Source organism: Trachypithecus francoisi, unplaced genomic scaffold, assembly GCF_009764315.1.
Source record: "Trachypithecus francoisi isolate TF-2019V2 unplaced genomic scaffold, Tfra_2.0 Lachesis_group13, whole genome shotgun sequence".
Taxonomy (NCBI): Eukaryota; Metazoa; Chordata; class Mammalia; order Primates; family Cercopithecidae; genus Trachypithecus; species Trachypithecus francoisi.
The window spans coordinates 9,166,382-9,179,787 of record NW_022681458.1 but is presented as its reverse complement, the minus strand read 5'-3'; the positions used below and the strand labels follow the sequence as shown (position 1 = coordinate 9,179,787).

Genomic DNA, 13,406 nt, shown 5'->3' with positions numbered 1-13,406 from the left:
TGAGATCACACCACTGCACTCCAGCCTGGGTGACAGAACAAAACTCTGTCTCAGAAAAAAAAAAAAGAGTTAAAAAAATTAGCTGGGCATGGTGGCGCACATGTGTAGTCCCAGCTACTCGGGAAGCTAAGGTTACAGGATCTCTTGAGTCCAGGAGTTTGAGGCACTTGTGAGCTAGTATCATGCCAACTGCACTCTGGCCTGGGTGACAGAGAGAGACTCTGTCTCTAAAAAGAATAAATAAATAGATAAATAAACAATAAAGCAATTCATTTTCAGCTTGTTTTTTTCTTTCTTTCTTTTTTTGAGACGGACTCTTGCTCTGTTGCCCAGGCTGGAGTGCAGTGGCGTGATCTCGGCTCACTGCAACATCTCCCCGCTCAAGCAGTTCTCCCTGCCTCAGCCTCCTGAGTAGATGGGACTACAGGCACCCGCCACCATGCCCAGCTGTTTTTTCTTTTCTTTTTTTTTTTTTTTTTTTTGAGACGGAGTCTCGCTCTGTCGCCCGGGCTGGAGTGCAGTGGCCGGATCTCAGCTCACTGCACGCTCCGCCTTCCGGGTTTACGCCATTCTCCTGTCTCAGCCTCCCGAGTAGCTGGGACTACAGACGCCCGCCACCTCGCCCGGCTAGCTTTTTGTATTTTTTTTTAGTAGAGACGGGGTTTCACCATGTTAGCCAGGATGGTCTCGATCTCCTGACCTCGTGATCCGCCCGTCTCGGCCTCCCAAAGTGCTGGGATTACAGGCTTGAGCCACCGCGCCCGGCCTTTTTCTTTTCTTTACATTTTGTTTAGTTCCTTCCTTCCTTCCTTCCTTCCTTCTCTTTCCTTCCTTCCAACAGGGTCTTGCTTTGTCACCCACGCCAGTGTTCAGTGGCACGATCTCAACCCACTGCAACCTCTGCCTCCTGGGCTCAAGCAATCCTCCTGCTGCATCCTCCTGAATAGTTGGGACTACAGGCACACACCTCCATGCCTGGATAATTTATGTTTTTTTTTTTTTTTTGTAGAGACTGGGTTTTACCATTGTTACCCCAGGTTGGTCTTGAATCCCCAGGCTCAAGCTATCCTTCCACCTTGGCCTCCTAAAGTGCTGGGGTTACACCAACTTGTTTTTCCATCCAAACTTTGGTATTTAAAAAATAGCTTTTGGGCCGGGCATGGTGGCTCACGTCTGCAATCCCAGCACTTTGGGAGGCTGAGGTGGGTGGATCACCTGAGGTCAGCAGTTCGAGACCAGCCTAACCAATATGGTGAAACCCTGTCTCTACCAAAAATACCAAAAAAAAAAATGAACCGGCATGGTGCTGTGTGCCTGTAATCCCAGCTACTTGGGAGGTTGAGACAGGAGAATTGCTTGAACCCAGGAGGTGGAGGTTGCAGTGAGCCGAGATAATGTTACTGTACTCCAGCCCGGGTGACAGAGCGAGACTCTGTCTCAAAAAAATAAATAAATAAATAAAATAAAATAAAGTAAAAAAATAAAAAATAGCTTTCGAAGACAACAGATCTAATATGAGGAATTGAATCGTCATTGAAAGATGGTGCTAGTACACTAAAAATGTACTGTTTCTCCTCCCCACCCGCAGATGCAAACAGACTCAGGTAATAGAGAGAAAAAGAAAAGAGGAATCCGAGAGCAAGAGCCACACCAAAGAGAGCCATACCTTTGGTGTGTTCTGTCCTCTGGCCTCAGACCTTACTGCTTTGGTAACTTGAAAACATGTAATTGTTGGTATTTTATAAAAGACAGTGGCTTGCAGTGAGCTGAGATCACGCCACTGCACTCCAGCCTGGGCGATAAAGCGAGACTCCGTCTCAAAAAAAAAAAAAAAAAAAAAGACAGTGAAGGCAGGCCAGGAGCGGTGGCTCACGCCTGTAATCCTAGCACTTTGGGAGGCCGAGCCGGGCAGATCATCTGAGGTCAGAAGTTCGATACCAGTCTGGCCAACATGGTGAAACACTGTCTCTACTAAAATTACAAAAAAATTAGCTAGGTGTGGTGGCAGGCTACTCAGGAGGCTGAGGCAGGATAATTGCCTGAACCCAGGAGGCAGAGGTTGCAGTGAGCTGAGATCGTGCCATTGCACTCTAGCCTGGGCAACAAGGATGAGACTCTGTCACAGAACAAAACAACAACAAAAAAAGACACTGAAGGTTACTAGTAGCTCTGAGGTAAGAACACTTTTTGGTGTTCTCTTTTATGTCAGACCTGAAAGAACTGCCAGTTGTAATCCCTTTTCTCCCATGCTGGCTTCCAATGACATCAGTCTTAAAGGCCTCCCAGCCTCCTCCCAGCCCAGATGCCTTCCCATCGTTCTCCAGTTAGGTCCATGCGGATCTTTTTGTTTTGTAGCTTCTAGTCTCATTTAGGAATACAAGAGTCCCTACTCTACCAACTTAGAACCACCCTTTCTGGAAACTTCTTGAACAAATGAATACTGTAAACAAATAGAAACAATTAACAATAATAAACAAACAAAGGGTGCATGTATGTTGTGGAAAAGGACCATTAAAGATTGTGTCGAGGCCGGGCGCGGTGGCTCAAGCCTGTAATCCCAGCACTTTGGGAGGCCGAGACGGGTGGATCACGAGGTCAGGAGATGGAGACCATCCTGGCTAATACGGTGAAACCCCGTCTCTACTAAAAAATACAAAAAAACTAGCCAGGCGACGAGGCGGGCGCCTGTAGTCCCAGCTACTTGGGAGGCTGAGGCAGGAGAATGGCGTGAACCCGGGAGGCGGAGCTTGCAGTGAGCTGAGATCCGGCCACTGCACTCCAGCCTGGGCGACAGAGCGAGACTCCGTCTCAAAAAAAAAAAAAAAAAAGGATTGTGTCTAAAAGACAAATGTTAAGGTCATGGGTTTGGTTCAAGTATGTTGCACAATTTTGGAAAGCAGTAACTGCGGCACTAGGGAACAAGATCTATCAGTTCCATTCCTGGAGTAAAATACAGTTGTGATCTTATATTTGGTTTCTTTCCATTATGCAGCCAGGTTCACTTTCCAGAAAAAGGAGATAAAAGCAGTGCGATGCTAAAGACTGTAGGAATATTTTAATTCATATTTTTAATTACATTATGTAATAATATCACAGTCTATTTTACAAGTTAAATGTATGAGAATGTATGAAATAGAAATGGTAGGAAAAAACTAAACATGGGTCAGGAACATGGAATTTTTCCAAAACCAGGGGCCAAAGGTAGATGTGTAGCCTGTAGGGCCCAAGGAGGAGACAAGGAGGGTGACAGGTACAGTTATTAGTTTGTGGTATGTGTTTGTTCCCTGTGTGGGGAGGGAAGGATTTGAGACCTGTCCCCTGCCCTGGTCTGGGGTTGGGAGTTTAGTCTGGTCAGCTGGAAGATGGCAGCTTGGGAAAAAGAGCCATCTGGTTACCTACACAGAGCTGGTCCCCTGGTGGCTGCAGGTAGGTTCTGCTGTTGAGGGAATTAGGGGTGGAAGTGTCAAAAATCAAAAGTGTGGAGGAAAAAAGTAAACACAGTTTCCTCCTCCCTCCAAAAAACCCAAATTCTTGACATGCGCACACATTCTTCTTTCAAACATAGAAAAGTCTCACTCTGGATGTGCTTACAAGAAGATCGTCGTCAAAAAACTTTGTTTCTATGATAACGTTCCCACTGTAAGTAAGAAGAGAAACAGAGGGCAAAAGAGTGAGCATGTTAGGCACAAGATTTCATTTCCACAAAGTGGTTTCCATCTGGATTCCTGGGCCAAAGGACATGTACCCACCCAGAGTAGTAGCTTGGGGCCATTAAAATCCTTGCCTATATAGGGCTACAAGTCTAACACGACATTTAATTTATGTGGCTAGATTCATCCCTGTCAAGCTCCCAAATCAGAAGTGAAAGCATGTCTCCACTCCTTGGTACACTCTAAAGCCTTTAGTAGAGTGCTCTGCACACAGGGTGCTTATAGATCCGACTGACTTTCTGATACCGCATTCATGGACACCTCTGGCTGGTTTATACATAGAAGCCTGCAGACCTCAGGGGCAGCATCCTTCCCTACAGTACTCACTATAGTGGAAAGGTGGGCTTTAGCCTGGCCCACATCTATTTTCCTGCCTTTGGGTATCAGCACCTTGCTCTTCATTTGGGAACCACCCTTCCTCCAGTCCATGTGCCAAGTGAGTGGCCCCTCACTCACCTGGCAAAAGGGTGAACAGAGGATGTAACTTAGGCCCATCAGACTCTTTCCTTTGAGCAAGATCCTTCCTGTAGCTTCTCCTTGAGGAAGCCATCCAGGGATTCCTGCCCACCTGCATCTTTCGAGCCACCCCAGGTCTCCCCCTTAGTCTTTCAACTCTCGTATTAGCCAGAGCCTGTTTCTATGACTTACAACTAAAGAACACTAAATGATGCACCTGTATTGTGAGGGAAGAATTTTATTTTTCTTGGTGGGTATCTCAGTGCTCCCATTTGTAAAATGGGAGAGACCATGACCTTACCAAATCACACTTGAGCTGAGTTTAGGGCAACTGTTTTTGGGGGTTCTAAAAAGTTAAGTATAGTTGGTCCCCTACTTACAATAAATCAACTTATGATCTTTCAACTTTCTAGTGGATTTATGGGGATATTAAATGCATTTTTGACTTATGATATTTTCATCTTATGGTAGGTTTGAGACAGATCGAGACTCTGTCTCAAAAAAAAAAAAAAAAAAAAAAGAAATAAAAACAGCAACAAAAAATCCGGCCTGGTGAAGAAGAAGTCAAATGAAGTTTAATAAAATCTAAAAAAAAAGCCGGGCGCGGTGGCTCAAGCCTGTAATCCCAGCACTTTGGGAGGCTGAGATGGGCAGATCCCGAGGTCAGAAGATCGAGACCATCCTGGCTAACACGGTGAAACCCCGTCTCTACTAAAAATACAAAATACTAGCCGGGCGAGGTGGCGGGCGCCTGTAGTCCCAGCCACTCGGGAGGCTGAGGCAGGAGAATGGCATAAACCCGGGAGGCGGAGCTTGCAGTGAGCTGAGATCCGGCCACTGCACTCCAGCCCCGGCAACAGGGCAAGACTCCGTCTCAAAAAAAAAAAAAAAAATAAATAAATAAATAAAATAAATAAATAATAAATAAATAAAATAAATAAATAAATAAATAAAATATAAAAAAACCCAAAAACCTGCTTTCCTAAACTACTCTGTACTTTCCCAGGGTAATTAATAACCAGCAGATAAATTTCTGCTTGTAATTAATTATAAAACAGGTAAATAAGGTACTCAAAATCTGACTGGCTGATAGGATATAAAAATAGCTACCATTGTAATTAATCTATTTTTAAAACCATTAAAACTTTAAAAAATTCTATTACAAATTTGTATGTATGTATGTATGTATGTATTTATTTATTTATTTATTTTTGAGATGGACTCTCACCCTGTTGCCCAGGCTGGAGTGCAGAGGCACAATCTCGGCTCACTGCAACCTCCAGCACTTGGATTCAAGTGATTCTCCTGCCTCAGCCTCCCGAGTAGCTGGGACTACAGGTGCGTGCCACCAGGCCTGGCTAATTTTTTTTTTTTTTTTTTTTGAGATGCAGTCTCACTCTGTCGTCCAGGCTGGAGTGCAGTGGCGCGATCTTAGCTCACTGCAAGCTCCGCTTCCTGGGTTTACACCATTCTCCTGTCTCAGCCTCCCGAGTAGCTGGGACTACAGGTGCCCGCCACCACACCCGGCTAGTTTTTTGTATTTTTTTAGTAGAGACGGGGTTTCACTGTGTTAGCCAGGATGGTCTCGATCTCCTGACGTCATGATCTGCCCGTCTCGGCCTCCCAAAGTGCTGGGATTACAGGCTTGAGCCACTGTGCCTGGCCTATTTTTTTGTATTTTTAGTAGAAATGGGGTTTTGCTGTGTTAGCCAGGATGGTCTTGATTTCCTGATCTTGTGATCCACCTGACTCCGCCTCCCAAAGTGCTGGGATAACAGGTGTAAGCCACCGCACCCAGCCTCTGTTACAAAATTTAGATGAGGTCTTGCTATGTTGCCCAAGCTAGTCTCAAACTCTTGGACTCAAGCAATCCTCTCCCCTCAGCTTCCCAAGTAGCTAGGATCATAGGCAAGTGTCACCACACCTGGCTCTTAAAAAAAACTATTAAAAACTTAAAAAGGGGCTGGGCACGGTGGCTCATGCCTGTAATCTCAGCACTTTGGGAGGCCAAGACGAGTGGATCACCTGAGGTCAGGAGCTCAAGACCAGCCTGGTCAACAAGGCAAAATCCCATCTCTACTAAAAAATACAAAAAATTAGCTGTGCATGGTGGTGGGTGCCAGTAATCCCAGAGACTTAGGAGGCTGAGGCAGAAGAATCACTTGAACCCAGGAGGCAGAGGTTGCAGTGAGCCAATATTGTGCCACTGCACTCCAGCCTGGGCAACAGAGAGAGACTCTGTCTCAAAGAAAAAAAAAAACAAAAAACTTAAAAAGTAGAGACAGGCATGGTGGCACATGCCTGTAGTCTCACCTACTTAGGAGGCTGAGGCAGGAAGACCATTTGAGCCCAGGAGCTGGAGTCCAGCCTGGCAACATGGCAAGACCCTGTTATTATTATTATTATTTTTTAATAAAATAAACAAAACCCAAAACCAAAACAAACAAAAAACCTAAAAGTAAATAACCTCAAGTTTTAACAAATTCAATATGGCTTTCATAAAGGAACTGTTGAAAGAGATGATCCAATATTACACAATTATCTGTGGGACTAACTCTTTTTTTTTTTGAAACAGAGTCTTGCTCTGTTACCCAGGCTGGAATGCAGTGGCGTGATTTTGGCTCACTGCAACCTCCACCTCCCAGATTCAAGCAATTCTCCTATCTTAGCCTCTTGAGTAGCTGGGATTACAGGTGTGTGCCACCATGCCCAGCTAATTTGGGACTAACTCTTTTTTTTTTTTTTTTTTTTTTTGAGTCGGAGTCTCGCTCTGTGGCCCAGGCTGGAGTGCAGTGAGCAATCTCGGCTCACTGCAAGCTCCACCTCTCGGGTTCACGCCATTCTCCTGCCTCAGCCTCCTGAGTAGCTGGGACTACAAGCGCCCGCCACCGCGCCCGGCTAATTTTTTGTATTTTTGATAGAGACGGGGTTTCACCGTGGTCTCGGTCTCCTGACCTTGTGATTCGCCCGCCTCGGCCTCCCAAAGTGCTGGGATTACAGGCGTTTGAGCCACTGCTCCCGGCCGGGACTAACTCTTTAGAAGGTACTATTACTATAACATCTGAGAGACTAACACCTTTCCCACAGACAGTGGGAGGTGGGAAGTTATTGACAGTGTTTTTGGACAAAGCACAAACAAATTGTTCTTTGAACAGGAACCAAAGCTATTAATATGGTAAGCTATTCACCAAAAAATTGTAACCAAGTATTATCCTTGAAAACAGAATTATTAATAGGACTTTGCCAGATTCTGTTAAAGGTGATCTAAACAAAATACAGAGATACCGGAAGTATGGTAGTCAGGAATGGGAGCAAATTAACATAGATTCGGTATATATTAAATGCCAGTCTCCTTCCATGCCATCGCATTTTATCTTCATTACACCTCTGTAAGAGAGAATTAATTTCTGTGTTTAGAGATGAAAGACTAAGGCTCAGAGAGACAAAGTATATTAGTGCCCAAGATGACACAGGTAGTCAGGGTGAATCAGGAATTTAAATCTGGTCTAATCTAAATTTTTTTTTTTTTTTTAATTATTCTTTCCACTCTATCATACTGTCTTTTTTATATGAAAAAGGTCAGGAACCTGGAAACCTAGACAACCTTGGATACTCTTTTACTCTATTTCTCAACTGAGCTCTCTGCCCACTGAATGGCACCAGGAGTCCCACCTGCCTGGAATGCCTATTTCTAGACACACTTGGTAATTTCCTGAGACCTGCTCACTCACGTTAAGACGCTTGCTGGCATCATCTGGGACTCGGGTGCTGCCTCTATCAAGGACTGCCAGGTATTTGTGGAGTTAGGGATCACAAAGCCAAACTCGAAGAACCATTCTGAAGGAAGAAGGAAAAGCCGGGGTGAGCAGGTGCCCCAGTATAAAGTTTAAGGGCTCTTTGTCTCCCTCCTCTAGAGTGAGCCTCTTTCTACCCTGAGAACCCAAAGGAAGTTATCAGCAACCTCTCAGACCAGAGGCATAAAAAAGACAGGGAAGCCTCCTCAGGTTGTCCTCTGAACCACACCAAAGGCTTGCTTCTCATGCTTTGAGGTCTAAAGGACTAGGACCAGTGACCAGGACACAACGTAAGCAGCATTTTCTTAGAGGTAGGCTAGATGTGAACTATACATAGATACATAGCTCAATTCACTTGGACTAGCTCGAAGGGGCTTATGTGCCCTCTTATACTGCATGGTGAGAATTCAATGCAGAGTGGCCTTGCCAGTCAAATCTGTATGATACTGTATGTAGAGCACTGTACTAGGCCCTGCTCATAGCAGCTTCCTCCATGACCATATCACAATACAATGTCAGTGCCTAAACCAGGTACCACCATCCATGCTCCCAGTGTCAGAGACCTCAGAGCCCCTTGCAGTGGCCAGCTTTGTTTTGGTTTGCTTTCACTGGGGATTCACAGTCTTGCAGAGTGTAGGAATCCTACCACAAACTGAGTTGTAAAAGGAATGTTATCAAAGCACTGCTTTAGTTCACTGGGTATTGTTGCCTTTTGTCCTGGTCGCCCTAAGCCCTGATTTCAGGCATGCAGGCAGCAGAATACCTTCTAGGCATTGCCCTTTGAAGTAAACTTTTTGTTCCAGGCGGAATTTTTCCATTTGTTCTGTTGAAGAAAAATTGAGTTCTCGAGACACTGCCTTGCACTTGAGGATTTTCTTGGGAACACGGGCTGGTAAGAGAAAAACAAATGTTGAAGCCATTCTAAATGAAAACCACATGACTATGATGCTTCACATTTCTGGGAGCTTCTTACAGCTGATTTAGAGAACACTTTATTACATTTTGGATAATGCCTTGGTAAGTGCACTACACTTTGTGTGGTTGAAAGCAGAGGACTCTAATTGGTCACTCATATCTGAAAGATATTAGATCTTCAAGGAACACCAGGTTTTGTGCATCTAAGGGCCTCATCTAGCTACTCTCATCAGGAAGCGGGCTGCATGGGTACTTTCTCTCTACTCTGTTCTGGTGATTTTAACCCCTTACTTCTTCTTTACTTCAGGGAGATAAAAATACAAATTTTCTTTTGGAGAAAAAAGTTGAGATCTCAGTTTCTATCTTTGGGTATGTTCTAATGGTAAAATTTCAGCACATAATGGGTTTTGGGAAGTGGGAGAAAGAAACGTTAAGAAAGCAACTGGGTTGGGTGTGGTGGCTCACACCTGTAATCCCAGCACTTTGGGAGGCTGAGGCGGGCAGATCACTTGAGGTCAGGAGTTCAAGACCAGGGTGGCCAACATGGTGAAACCCTGCCTTTACTCAAAATACAAAAATTAGATGGGTGTGGTGGCACGTGCCTATAATCCCAGCTACCTGGGAGGCTGAGACATGAGAATTGCTGGAACCTGGGAAGCGGAGGTTGCAGTGAGCCAAGATCGCACCACTGCACTCCAGCCTGGAGTGTGTCTCAAAAAAAAAAAATAATAATAATTGTAATTGAAACTGTCAACATGTCAACAACACATGGATTAACATGCTGCGTCTTCAGGGGCTCACCCGCCTATTAGGTATGTGTTAACTTAGCTCTCTTATGCTCAGGTGCTAGTCTGGCATTGGTCACAGCCCTGTGTAGACAAAGGGTTGGAAAGTACCTTCATGCTCCACACCAGGGACAGACAGGTCTTCTGTTCCTTGCCAGAGAATCTTCCCTGTTTCAGCATCCCGAAGGTTCATCCAATTTCTGATCAAATATGACTAAGGAAAAATAAGGCACTGAAAGTGACTCCCACTTTGTACTCTAGGTGTCTCATGTTTACTCCCACCAACTCTTGTTTACTTTTTAAAAAGTCTGTCAAACTGCTCATTGCTATGGAAGCAGATAAGAATGTGTAGGAGAGTCAAAAAGACATCTAAAAGAGGAAGCAGAAACCTAGAGAAGACATTATTATCTATGAGAATCTTAAGGCTGTACACACCTAGAAACTGCAAGAAAGGGACAGAAAATGAACAGTGCAAAATTTAAACTTTACCAACAGGATCTAACCAACCAAGATAAAATACCTAAAGAAACAAATATCAGATGTACCCCAAGGAAACAACTCATGAGGATCACTCTATAGTGAAGGCCACAGTCCATAAACTTCACCCACAAGCACAGAACTCTCAAATTGCTTTGTAGTGGCCCCCCCCCTTTTTTTTTGAGACAGAGTCTCACTCTGTCACACAGGCTGGAGTGCAGTGGCACAATCTCGGCTCACTACAACATTTGCCTCCTGGGTTCAAGCAATTCTTGTGCCTCAGCCTCCCGAGTAGCTGGAATTATAGGAGTGTGTCACCACGCCCAGCTAATTTTTGTATTTTTAATAGAGATGAGGTTTCACCATGTTGGCCAGGCTGGTCTCGAACTCCTGACCTCAAGTGATCTGTCTGCCTCAGCCTCTGAGTGCCCTGTTTTTAAATATGAGAAGATAGCCAAGTATCACCAGAAATTCAAGAAAGCATTTATTATGAAAGACAGACCAAAACAAACTAAAAGAAAAAAGTAACTTAGAGGAATAAAGAGGCTTACAGATAAAGACATAAAGTTTTTAAAAGGAGCATTAAAAAAAGAGAGATATGACATAAACTCTACAGACAATAAAAATTAATACAATAAAATTCTATATATTTTAGGTGAATTTCTCTGGTTTGAGGTTACAACTTAAGAAGATGGTCAACTGATGTTCTCTGTCAGAAAATGCCTTCTAACGTAAGTATATTTTCTAGTTTCTGTATTGTTTGATCCATTAAATGAGCCAATAGTACCAATTTAAAAAAGAATATTCAGCCGGGCGCGGTGGCTCAAGCCTGTAATCCCAGCACTTTGGGAGGCCGAGACGGGCGGATCACGAGGTCAGGAGATCGAGACCATCCTGGCTAACATGGTGAAACCCCGTCTCTACTAAAAAATACAAAAAACTAGCCGGGCGACATGGCGGGCGCCTGTAGTCCCAGCTGCTTGGGAGGCTGAGGCAGGAGAATGGCGTGAACCCAGGAGGCGGAGCTTGCAGTGAGCTGAGGCCCGGCCACTGCACTCCAGCCTGGGCGGCAGAGCGAGACTCCGTCTCAAAAAAAAAAAAAAAAAAAAAAAAAAGAATATTCAGAGAACAAAAAAGAACTCGAGTAATACATATATTTTGATAGCAGAACCAAACAACTCAACGCAAAGAAAAAATTGAAGAAAGCTTTCAGAATGAAAAAGGCAAGGATAGAAAACAGGAGAGCAGGCCAAGTGTGGTGGCTCAACGGCTGTAATTCCAGCACTTTGGGAGGCTGAGGCGGGTGGATTCCTTGAGCTCAGGAGTTTGAGATTAGCCTGGGAAACATGGTGAAACCTCATCTCTACAAAAATACAAAATTAACCAGTCATGGTGGCGCACGCCTGTGGTCCCAGCTACTCTGGAGGCTGAGGTGAGAGGATTGCCTGAGCCCACAAAGTCAATGCTGCAGTGAGCCAAGATCATGCCATTGAACTCCAGCCTGGGCGACAGAGGGAGACCCTGTCTCAAAAAAAAAGAAAAAAAAAGGAGAGTAAAGGTACAAAAACTTATAGTCCAAGAGTTCCAATGTCTAACTAACAGAAGTTCTAGAAAGGTAGAACAGAGAAAACTGAGGGGAGGATGGCATCAATAAATTAATTCAAGAAAATTTCATAGATTGAAAGTGTCTAGGCTGGGCACAGTGACTCCTGCCTGTAATCCCAGCACTTTGGGAGGCTGAGGCGGGCAGATCACCTGAAGTTGGGAGTTCAAGACCAGCCAGACCAACACGGAGAAACCCCGTCTCTACTAAAAATACAAAATTAGCCAGGTGTGGCAGTGCATGCCTGTAGTCCCAGCTACTCAGGAGGCTGAGGCAGGAGAATCACTTGAACCCGGGAGATCGTGCCATTGCACTCCAGCCTGGGCAACAAGAGCGAAACCCTGTCTCAAAAAAAAAAAAAAAAAAGGGCGTGTAGCAAATGCCCGTCACATCATTAGTGGATTTACATAATATCAAAGATAAAGAAAAGCAAAAAGCTTCCAGAAGTTAAACAAGTCATTATACAAAGGGTCAAATCAGAATAGGAAAAAAAAAAAAAAATCAGAATAAATCAAATTCAAAAGGAACCCTGGAGGATAGGAGACAATTTAGTAGGGCCTTTAAAATTCTCAGGGAAACAATTCCTGAAACAAACTCAAAAATATTTACTTTCTCAAGAAACTAAGGAAAACATGGTTTCATCAAAATGACAGAGAAAACCAAGAAAGGGGATGACATGGGATATAGCAAGCAAGAAACAGAGGGAGTCCCCTGAGTGACAGTGAAGGAAGATCCCAAGAAAATAGCTCTTTAGCAGGTCTGGAGAGTGACTAGTCCAGGGCCCAGGCTACAGCAGGTCACAAAGCTCAGAAAGAGATTTTCTTTTAAAAAGATGAAATTCATAATACCTAGTGTGTTTATGTGGAAAGGAGATTTATACAATTAGAGGGAGATTTTAGGGTCAAATTCATGAGAAGCACATAAAACCTAAGCAAATGACAAAAATTCAAGTATTGACATCAAGAAAAATTAAGGTAGTACTAGAAGAAGAAAGTAGTCATAGTATAACTCATGGCTTCATTGCAAGTAGTGCAGATATGGTCATAACAATGAAAGCACATGCTAACACCCAGTATAATTACCTGGGAGGATGAGGGAACAAGAGTATGTACGGATAGTCAGGCATGAAATGTTGAGAAACAACAAAACTGTCATTTTCCACAGTGGAAAGTGGATAAATAATGCTAAAATGGAAACATTAAGACATAGCCACAATATGCTTTTTAGAAATATCAAGATGAATACCAAATAAATAAGCTAAAAAGAATTGAAAATAGTTTTCCCTGGGGAGCAGAAAATAGGGGGACAGGGTGTGGTGCTCTTCATTAGAAACTAGGTAGCCTGTTTTTTTTTTTTGAGATGGAGTTTCGCTCTTGTTGCTCAGACTAGAGTGCAATGGCACGATCTTGGCTCACTGCAATCTCCACCTCCTGGGTTCAAGTGATTCTCCTGCCTCAGCCTCCTGAGTAGCTGGGATTACAGGCATGCACCACCATGCCTGGCTAATTTTTGTATTTTTAACTAGAGACAGGGTTTCTCCATGTTGTTCAGGCTGGTCTCAAACTCCTAACCTCAGGTGATCTGCTTGCCTTGGTCTCCCAAAGTGCTGGGATTACAGGTGTGAGCCACCTCGCCCGGCTGACTGTGATTCTTTAAATTATGAACA

The 13,406-nt window shown here is 44.1% G+C and overlaps 1 protein-coding gene across 2 annotated transcripts in view; it reads right to left on the bottom strand.

The window, feature by feature from the left end:
• Positions 1 to 3,031: 3,031 nt before the first annotated feature.
• The window catches only part of PDE6D (phosphodiesterase 6D), a 66,009-nt gene continuing 55,634 nt past the window's right edge, over positions 3,032 to 13,406 (bottom strand). The window contains exons 2-5 of one of the 2 annotated variants that reach the window (XM_033229854.1): positions 9,772 to 9,860; positions 8,724 to 8,849; positions 7,898 to 8,003; positions 3,032 to 3,637 (exon numbers count right to left, since the gene is read on the bottom strand). In XM_033229854.1, coding sequence (XP_033085745.1) covers positions 3,556 to 3,637; positions 7,898 to 8,003; positions 8,724 to 8,849; positions 9,772 to 9,860 — 403 coding nt within the window. In that variant the 3' untranslated portion in view covers positions 3,032 to 3,555. The remainder of the gene's footprint in view (positions 3,638 to 7,897; positions 8,004 to 8,723; positions 8,850 to 9,771; positions 9,861 to 13,406) is intronic. The other variant, XM_033229855.1, reaches the window with a different exon arrangement.